At 31.8% G+C, this 11,041-nt stretch overlaps 1 protein-coding gene across 3 annotated transcripts in view; it reads left to right on the top strand.

Moving 5' to 3' along the window:
- LOC142333711 (prohormone-1-like) overlaps positions 1–11,041 on the top strand; it is a 255,626-nt gene that overhangs the window by 166,866 nt on the left and 77,719 nt on the right. For all 3 annotated transcript variants that reach the window (XM_075381152.1, XM_075381150.1, XM_075381153.1), the window contains exon 2: positions 1,240–1,351. In XM_075381152.1, the coding sequence (XP_075237267.1) occupies positions 1,253–1,351 (99 nt within the window). In that variant the 5' untranslated portion in view covers positions 1,240–1,252. The remainder of the gene's footprint in view (positions 1–1,239; positions 1,352–11,041) is intronic.

The following is an 11,041-nucleotide window of genomic DNA, read 5'->3' as shown; positions in this document are numbered from 1 at the left end:
AACGGAATATAATTAAATTTACTCGTGTACGTAAGACATTTCCATGGGTTAATTGTACCTTTAAATCCAATTTCTTTTTTTTTATATTATACAGTGTTTCAAAAGGAATATCGGTATTTTTAAGCTATGTAATATTTCTCAAATTTCACATCAATTGATTAATTATACATGAAATTAAAGAGCAATCCAAACAGTTTTAGTTATTTACAGGGTCATAAACTGTTTCCTGTACTATCCGCTTGAAATCGTTACTAGGAATGATAGCGACCCCTGAACAGAAAGTATTCTGTGTTTTACAGCTTTCTAAGAATGAATCTGTTATTACTCGTCGACGTGCGTTCCGTTTGTCGTTCTATTGTGGTCCCTGGAATGATAATAACATTCGTAGATTGTATAAACAATTTGAAACCACTAGCTGTATTTATAAAGGGGAGAGTACAGAACGAACTATTGTTTCCGAAGATAATGTTGAACGTGTAAGAGAGTCTTTTGTGCGTGGTCCTTGGAAACCCGTCCAAGGAAACGTTTTTTCTCAACTGCAGCACAGAAATTCATATGGCAACTTCATTGCGACTCCTCACTGGTATAACGCTGTATGTGATTGGCTGAATGAAATTCCCCCCTACCGTTGGATCGTCGCCCTTGATTACATGACAGGACTTGTTTGCCTTGACCTCCACGTTCGCCCGATCTGACTCCGTGTGATTATTTTTCTTTGGAGGTTTATAACGGATCAAGTGTATGTGTCACCGTTATCGGCTGACCTACCCGACTTGAGACGCAGGATTGAAGCAGCTGAACATCAGTTACTCCAGAAAGTATGGAATGAACTCTCCTGTCGGCTGGATGTGTACTTTGTGACGAATGGTAGTTTCATTGAACACTTATAAGGAAAATTGTTTGAATTGTTTTTTTCATTTCATGTATAATTTTTCAATGTAAGTAAAACTATTTAAATATTATATTACTTTAAAACCCTGATATTCATTTTGAAAAACACTATACTTTGATCATTCCCTCTACCGTGTAACTATACCCCCTAGATATCAACATAATCAAAAACATAGGAAAGAATATTCTGCACAATCATTATTTAAATTAAGTTATATTTAAATAATTGTACTTTTTATTGTTGTTGTTAATAAATTTAGCTTATAAATTGAATAAGAATTTTATAAATTATTTAGTTATATCATTAATTTGTTAATTTATAAATTCTTTTTATCTTTTTTTTTCTAGATAAATAATCACAATGATCTGCACACGAGTTATCCTTGTATTGGTTTTAGCTGTTAGCTGGATGGTTATGGGAGCACCAAGCGAAAATGACAGATTGATTAATGATGTTGAGGTATAAATTTTTTTAAGTATTATTTACTTCTATATGCAAACATAGTAGTTATTTATGTAAATATAGGTTGTTTTATGTGACTATAATTTCCTTTTTTTGTTTTAGTATAAATTTTTGAAAGATATAAGTCTTTAAAACGACTTACATCTTTATTTCTTGGTATAAGTCAAAATTCTGACACAATTTTCAAGTGTAAATGTGAATTTTGTTATGATGAGTTAAGTTTTAATTTTATTAGATATAAAAAATTGAAAAAATTCGATATAAAATCTATAAAAGTAATAAAATATTTTCAAGTAAGATGTCTATTTAAAAAATAATTAAATTTCAATGTGAAATGTTTTTTTTTTTTTTGTCTTCAGTCATTTGACTGGTTTCACGCAGCTCTCCAAGATTCCCTATCTAGTGCTAGTCGTTTCATTTCAGTATACTCTCTACATCCTACACCTCTAAAAATTTGTTTTACATATTCCAAACGTGGCCTGCCTACACAATTTTTTCCTTCTACCTGTCCTTCCAATATTAAAGCGACTATTCCAGGATGCCTTAGTATGTGGCCTATAAGTCTGTCTCTTCTTTTAACTATATTTTTCCAAATGCTTCTTTCTTCATCTATTTGCCGCAATACCTCTTCATTTGTCACTTTATCCACCCATCTGATTTTTAACATTCTCCTATAGCACCGCATTTCAAAAGCTTCTTCTCAGATACTCCGATCGTCCAAGTTTCACTTCCATATAAAGCGACACTCCAAACATATACTTTCAAAAATCTTTTCCTGATATTTAAATTAATTTTTGATGTAAACAAATTATATTTCTTACTGAAGGCTCGTTTCGCTTGTGCTATTCGTCATTTTATATCGCTCCTGCTTCGTCCATCTTTAGTAATTCTACTTCCCAAATAACAAAATTCTTCTACCTCCATAATCTTTTCTCCTCCTATTTTCACGTTCATTGGTCCATCTTTGTTATTTCTAATACATTTCATTACTTTTGTTTTGTATTTGTTTATTTTCATGCGGTAGTTCTTGCGTAGGACTTCATCTATGCCGTTCATTGTTTCTCTACATCCTTTTTACTCTCGGCTAGAATTACTATATCATCAGCAAATCGTAGTATCTTTATCTTTTCACCTTGTACTGTTACTCTGAATCTAAATTGTTCTTTAACATCATTAATCTTCCATGTAAAGATTAAAAAGTAACGGAGATAGGGAACATCCTTGTCGGACTCCCTTTCTTATTACGGCTTCTTTCTTATGTTCTTCAATCATTACTGTTGCTGTTTGGTTCCTGTACATGTTAGCAATTGTTCTTCTATCTCTGTATTTGAACCCTAACTCTTTTAAAATGCTGAACATTTTACGTGAAATGTTAATAAAAAAAATTTTTATACAAATAATTACAGTAAAACATCAGTCGATTTGTGTTCGGATGTAACTAAGCCGAATAGCAAACTGGCTGTTTGATGTCTATCAAAATTATTCTATAATTTTCAGTTTTAGTATTTATTATGTAAATATCTGTGTTGTTTTATGAAATCACTGCATGTTATTTTTATTATAAAATTTATATATATATATATATATATATATATATATATATTATTTCTGTAGCTTTACAATACACAGATTATTGATCAATAATTGAATGAATTAAATGATAAAGTAGATGGAATTAAATAATAAAGTAGATTGTAATATAAAAAATTGCTTTAATGGGAATAAAAATTCTGTTTTTTAAATAATTTTGGCGGACTAATATAAATATCATGTAAGCATTAACATACAGTTAAAAAACTCTACCACTCTTTTATCAGATATATCACTATCTAGGACAACGTAAACAGAACAAGTGCTTCACCAGAATCTGCCGATAAATAGTCCTGTTTGATTATTTTAGCTTAAATAAAGTACTTATTCTTTTTAACCTAATACTTTTAAACGTTTTTTATTTCAAACCTTTTTAATCTAACTGGAAATTTGCATTCGTACTTCAAGTGCGAAAGATTTACAAGTATTTCGTATTAATTGCTTTTTAATTAAATTTTTCTCATTCTCTTCGCCAAATTCAGTAGCAACAACATTTTTTTATTATGATCCAAATAATTATTCTCGTCAGAAATAATTATTTAAAAAAAAAGAAACTCTCAAAAGTAATTTAATATCAAACTTTTTCGTTTGATGAAAAAAAAATTATTTTTATTTATTTTTTTTTTTTAATTTTAAATCGAGTAATATTTATCAGAGAATTTGGATTGGTTATAAAAACTATTTAATTATTATATAATACAAGTGTATTGAAAGGATTGTAGTAAATTTCATAGGCATATTTCTATCATTAAAATAATGAAAAAAGTTCATATAAACATGGATCCGAAAACGCTTCGTTAGCAAGTTAACGGCTAGTGAAAGATTTCACCACAATTTCTGCTCCTCCGCTGTAAAAATCTCGCCTGAAATTCCGTTTTTGATAGTTAATTTACATCAATTTTCTCAGAATTAAATTCTCTGTCAGTTAACCAATAAGTTTTATATTATTTATATAATAGTTTCCACTTCCACCGGTGGATACCGGTATTCTTTGGTGATTGGGTTTCAATTAACCACACGTCTCAGGAGTGGTCAAACTGAGACTGTACAAGTCTACACACTTCATTTACACTCATACATATCATTCTCATTCATCCTCTGAAGTATTATCTGAAATGTAATTACCGGAGGCTAAACAGGAAAAGAGAAGAAACATTAATATTAAACACCGGTTGTAAAATTAAATTGGTTTCATGATGAACACATATCTAATTGTAGATAAACGGTTTCAATACATTAAATACCTAGTTGAATTTACTTCATTATGATAACTAAATTTACTTTTGTACTAAGTTCCACTTACCAACAGTTTTCAAAATATATTTATCAAGCACTTTCGGAGGCGTTACTCCATCATCAGGGATTTTTTATAAGATGTTAATTCAAATGTATAATTATATTTAAATTAAAATTGTTACGTTCATAATTGTCGGTCGTAAAGAAATAAAAAATAATTTATACATCAATAAGACTGTAATATCATGTCCGTAAGATTTTTACTATTATTTATACATTTTCCTACAATTTTACCTTTCCAACGCTGTTCATTATAGTCGACACACACTTCCCTAATGAAATTATTACAGTCGACTTCTGTATTCAGACCTGTACTCGATTCATGGTGACACCAAAAGTAAATGTAATTTTCTAGGCTGAAAAATTCAAACCATAGCTTCGTTATACGATTTCTATATAATTAGGGCATTCGGATTATCAAGTGTTGATTGGTGATCACTAAAGTGATGAAGTCGGATTCGAACTTCCTTGCCTTCCTTCCCCTTGTAAAATCCAAATATTTTTTTAATTAAACTTTATTGACTATAACTTTGAAACCAATGAAAATAAGTACCACGTATGATATATCGTTGAAAAGCTCTCAATGAGGGCGGATTGCTACAGTTAAGTCCAAAATCCAAATGTTTTGAATTTTTGTTTTTTTTTTACATTTTTGGTCCAGTCAACCGCATTCAAAACAGGAAGTGCACAACTAGATGTTACGTCTGTTATCCAAAATTTCAACATTTTACGGCTAATCGTTTTTGAGTTATGCGAAATACAGGCGTCACGCCGAAACTAGTCAAAATGGATTGAGGGATGGTCAAAGTGGATATTTCCGTTGAATTCTGAAAACCAAAATTTTTTTCGATCACAATACTTTTTTATACTTCGTACAAGGAAGTAAAAATATATAGTTTTTTTTGTATAAAAAGTTTTATTATTAAAAAAAAGAAGATTTGATAGGTTAAGATACGAGAAAAGAAACACAGATAAAATATAATTTCCTTTACTTGTTTACAGTTTGTTATTTTGATATGAAGAGCTATTAAACTTCCTAGTTAAGGAGAAAAAAATAATATAATTGGACTGGTATAGTATATTACTGTTCTATTGTTAGGTTAACAAACATATTAGATTATTATTAGTTAAGTGTTAAGAGTGTTTTATTAGACAAATATCAATTTAATAGCTTGGAAAATTAATAGATAGAAAAATAAATATAAATAATTATAGTAACCATAAATCACAAGGGTAAACAATTTTTTTTCCTTCTTTTAATTTATCTTTTAACAGATATAATCTCCTGTTACCTAAATTGTTTGAAAATCAATTTTATTTTAAGTTATTTACTATAATATTTACTTATAATTTAAAATAATGTATTTTTTTTATTTAAAGTTAAACTACTATTTGAATTTTATTAAGCATAGCCCGTTCGTATTAATATATAAATTATTTATATAATAGTTTCCACTTACCAACAACCTTTAATAGTAATGTTCAAGCGCTTTCGGATCATTAATCCATCCTCAGGAACAATAATGTGTTATACATTATAATTATTTAATTCGCATATCATTAATTATGCTAAATTGAATTTTATAAAAATATAAATTCAGTTTAGTATAATTAAAACTATATGTGAAATAAATAATTATAATGTAAAACACATCATTGTTCCCGAGGATGGATGACGTCCTGTTATTCTGAATGACAGTGGAAACATTCATCATGACAAGGAGTTAAGTCGACGTAATTTTAACATATGAAGACCACTTTTATATATTTTACATACTTTACATAACGATTCTACTCATGACGACACAGTTAATAAAAAAACAAGTTAATAAAAAAAATATTTAAGATGGAATTCGTTTCCGAAAGCGCTAGGATCCATTAAAATATTGTCAGTATTTAGGTTTTATATTTTAATTATTTATTTTCTAAAATAGTTTATTCTATTTTTTTTTTTTGGTAAATTCTGTTTTGTTTAATTGGTAATTAAAATCTATCATTTTTTTTTTGTATAATTCAAAATTTATACTTTTGTATTTACATATTTTTATTAACCTCCGTGACCACCGTTAGATATAACTTCAGAAAATGAGATGAATGAAAATGTTTCTAGCCTGGATTCACTGACCGGGATTCAAACCCGGAACTTCAGGATGAAAGGCTGAGAAGGAACCACTCGTGTTACAGATGCAGCGATGTACTTTTTTTATCCCTGCCTTCCTGAACCAGACCCCCCCCCCCCCTAATTAAGCATGAACACGGTTCCGTGAGCTGCCTTTGCCTCTAGCTTCCAGATGAGGTAAACGCCAGGCCCGGCTATACTGTTCCCCGTCTCCATTACCCAGCAAGCGGGACTCGGTCCTTTGTGCTTCGCCTCTAAGGGAGAAACCCCCGAAGGGACGGCACCGCCGGGACTCAGTCTTTTAGCTCAGGGGTTCGAGAGTCCCCGCATTTCCTCACAACCGCCCACTCGTGCAAGCACGGGTGAACGGCAGCTCTGTCCCTCATCACCACGCTTCCCGATATTTCATTTGCAGTATTCCCGACACAAAACCCGTCACAGTGTCGATGTCCATCGAACTACGCAACATCGTTCCAAGGATGGTCCCTACCTCGAGATTCCCAGTTACGGCAGTACAGTCACAGCGTTCCTCGTCCCACCACGGGAGCTGGAATATCACCTGTTCCGACGAGTCTAACTCCTGACAGTTTGGGCAGAATCCTGACAGTTGGGACAGAAGGGGTCTTCAGCTCTCCTTCGTACACACAGGTATGAACGAAAGACTCCATGGCCGGTCAGGAATTGTATCAGCCAGAATCCCAGTTCGCCAAACATTCTCCCGGGCCACGACTCCATGTGGGTGATCAAACGATGTGTCCACCTTCTTTTCGTGGACGCATCCCACCTGGCTTGCCAATCCTTGTAGACAGTTGCGTTGGTATCGGCCTTAGATACACCCGGATAAACTTTTACTTTTGTATTTAGTTTCTGTGAACTTTACTCAAATCGTTTACTCAGAATTATATTTTCTACGCTTTTTTTTCTAATTTTTCATGTTTAATACCCATTTAAGGAAGTTATTTTATGCCCAGTATAAAATAGTATGTTTTTTCACCCCAATTTTTTGTCTTTTACCCCAGTTTTTCAAGATGATATTAAAAATACTGTTCTGGGGCTTACTTTTCATCAATTTTTAAGCTCAAATTTCATATAAAATCACTAAATTTGTCCTTTAGTTTGGGGATTCGAGGAATAACAATCTGGTTTAATTTACCGAAAGTGCAGAAATCAGGGCGAAATTTTTCGCCAACCAAGATGAAGCGTTAGCGAACCTACATTTATATGATGAATTTTGTTCTTTATTTTATCAATAGAATACATCCTGAAAGAACGTTGAACATCCAAACTTTCAGGATATTCTTGTTGAATAATTATACAGAGTGGCACACGAAATGATCGAATATTTGGTTTTGTTAAAAAATATTTATATAAATCAAAGTACAGAAAAGTAAAATACAACGTGTATATTATTCACCTGGTAATTATGTTCTGCTTATCATATGTTCAGTATGACCACCATCACGTCTAGCAACTTCTTCAACACGAACTCCTATCTTGTTAATAACTCGATGACACATATCCTCAGTTATCTCGTCGCACAGCTCAACGATCAGGTCTTGAAGTTCCATCACTGTACGAGGATATTTAGTGAAAATAATCACACTGATTCTAATCAAGACTGTTCGGGATCAGTTTTGTTTACACGGAAAACGATTAGGAAATCGGTTTGAAATGATATTTGCGTTAAAGGTTTCACGCAGAAAGTCTAAAACAACATTAGTTGTGTGTAGTTTGGCTCCATCCTGTATGAACCACTCGTTTTCTAATCGAAACCCTTTTGCAAGAAACTGAGGAATAAAATTATTATGCAGCATGTTTAGATAATGTTCACTGTTCATTGTCTCTTCAAAAAAGTAAGGGTTTATTGCCCCGTGACTTGAGATAGTGACCCGTACCGTAATTCATGGAGGGGTGATGCTAATTTTCTTTTTTGGAAGCCCAAAAAAGCACATTTTGTGTGCTGACAACCCCGTCTGGGTGCGAATGTGCCTCATCAGAAAACTATTTCTTTCTTTCTTTTTCCTGTTTACCCTGTTTTAACGGTAGGTAACTACCGTTTAGATAATTCTTCAGAGGATGAATGAGGATGATATGTATGAGTGTAAATGAAGTGTAAGTCTTGTACATTCTCAGTTCGACCATTCGTGAGATGTGTGGTTAATTGAAACCCAACCACCAAAGAACACCGGTATCCACGATCTAGTTTTCAAATCCGTGTAAAAATAACTGGCTTTACTAGGACTTGAACGCTGGAACTCTCGACTTCCAAATCAGCTGATTTGGGAAGACGCGTTAACCACTAGACCAACCTGGTGGGTCTAATCAGAAAACCAAACATTGTTCGATAATACGTCTCGATTCACAGCCCGTTCAGCCATTTTTTGTTGTTTTTTATTTCAACCGTTGATTTAGGAGGCAACACTGTTATTTTGTACGTATTTATATACAAATCACTTTTTAAAATTCGGTGCAGAGATCGCCTATAAATCACAAATTTTGTTGCTGATTTTCCTGTTTTGTCCGGGCTCATCAGCAACGCTGCTCTGACAACTTCGACATTCTGTGGAGAACGAACATCGGCAGGCGCTTACTCTCAAACACTGAACCATATGATTACTAAATTATTCGTAAAGTCTACGTATTATTTTAAACGAGGGCAACCACTGAGTTTGAAAATGTGCATGAAACTTTTTTTGGGGACCACATTTTTCGTTTCATTTAACACAACAGTCTTTATGGCGCTGTTCGACAGTCAATCTTCCTTTGTCAACCATCTTGGAACGATACCACATACAGCGCACTCGGAAGAAGAAGAAATTAATATTCATAAAGTTTGTCACTTACAAAAAACACGTTAATACTTATTAAGCTAAACAATTATTGTTAAAACTTTTGGATCACGTCGTGCACTAAAAATAATTATTTATATTAAATTGTGTATTTCAATCAATAGAATTTTAAATGAGGTGTAGAGTGAATTTTCAAACAGTACGTATGGGTGATTAAATAATTTTTTAGCATATTTTACGCTAGTGGTTTAGAGTAAGTTTATTCACTATTGATGATTTATGCAAACACACGGATTACATTACATTAAACAAGCGGTATTTAATTCATTTACAAATACTCGTCTTGTAGTTTTAAACAGATGTATCATTTGCAAAAATAATCTATACATTTTATCATTATTATTTATGTACTAATTATATTAAATAACGTGTAATAAATAAATATAGAATATTATTCAATATTACGCAATAAATCTGCTTTTATTTACTAAATTCGTACGAATTAAAATATTCCATTTTGATTGAATTTTAATATACTTAATTAATTAAAAATCCTTTACTTAACAACACCTTTATTTAATTACATATAAAATGCATACCATTTAATATAAATATATTTAACATTAATTAATATATCCATGGCCTTCTTTATATTAATATGCACACAATTATACATTGGTTTATTTTACTTTCCGGCGAACATATCTCGAATAGCTAAATGAAAGGGAAAAGTATGGTGAAAAAAATGGGGTATCTGATTGTTTTTTGTTGTAAATCTTTGCTTTAAAGGGTCCAACTAGTTCATCTAGATAAAAAAAAAAAAAAAAACTGACAACACAGTTATAGAACTTTCCCTTCACATGGCTTTTTTCCTCGTGCACGGCTTAACACACAACTTAATTTATAATTTTATTTAAATAAAATATTTTTTGTTTATTTAATTCAGTAATTCTAACTAAAGCGTGCGCGCATACCGTATTTCATTCGCGCGGGTATGGTGGTACTAACGGCCACTTAAAATAAATTTTCAGTTTAAATATTATTCATTTATTTAATTCTACCGGTCATCTGTGACACAACATAGAAGTCGACTACAGCAGTAGTCCGGCCGCTAAGTGGGATGTGAGGTGTATAAATGGAAGGGAAGACGGGGGTGTCTGAGTTAAATTGCTCCCCGCATTCGGTTTGTTCTGTTTTGTTAACCATTTAATTTTATTGTTCTCTATAACTATGTTAAGTTCTGTTACCATTTACCTTTTTTTTATTCTTAACAGTTATCGAATGTTTTATACTTTTTTACGCTTAGTTATATTTTTATTCGTTATACATTTTTCTTGTATTGTACTTTGATTAAACCTTTATATTGTTTTGAAGGTATCATTGGATGCTTCCCTTTCACGTCATTAGTACAGTGTAAAATTTATCTATAGTTTCATTTTTCAGGAAATTGGATTGTAAATAAGTTGTACACAAAAAAAAATATATGGAGCTATCAAGATTATTATATTTTAAAAAAACATAGACCTAAAATGCCGAAAAAATTTTAAAATTTTAATTTTTTCATTTTAGCCTTTTTTTACTTTTAAGACCATAATGGATCACTTTAGTTCATTTTTGGCGAGTTCTTTCTTTTCTTGCTGATTTGTTGTTTTTCAGCGTTTCTTTTTTGCCAGTTATTTCTAAGGGTTTCAGATCTTCTTGCCCTTTCTTGTTCAGAGTACACCCGGCTTATTATTTTCTTGGGATTTGATAGGAATCTTGTTTCTTTATTTTTTAATTTCTCACAGTTTCCGGTTTTCGTTTTTAGGTTTTCACGGGTTATGTCTAATTCCTCCATGTCTTTCTGTACTTCGTATAACCAGTTCGGTCTGCTTTTCTTGTTCCAGAAAAGTT

Source organism: Lycorma delicatula, chromosome 13 (genome assembly GCF_047948215.1).
Source record: "Lycorma delicatula isolate Av1 chromosome 13, ASM4794821v1, whole genome shotgun sequence".
NCBI classification, from domain to species: domain Eukaryota; kingdom Metazoa; phylum Arthropoda; class Insecta; order Hemiptera; family Fulgoridae; genus Lycorma; species Lycorma delicatula.
The sequence above is the reverse complement of the archived record's forward strand: the minus strand, read 5'-3'. Positions and strand labels throughout refer to the sequence as shown.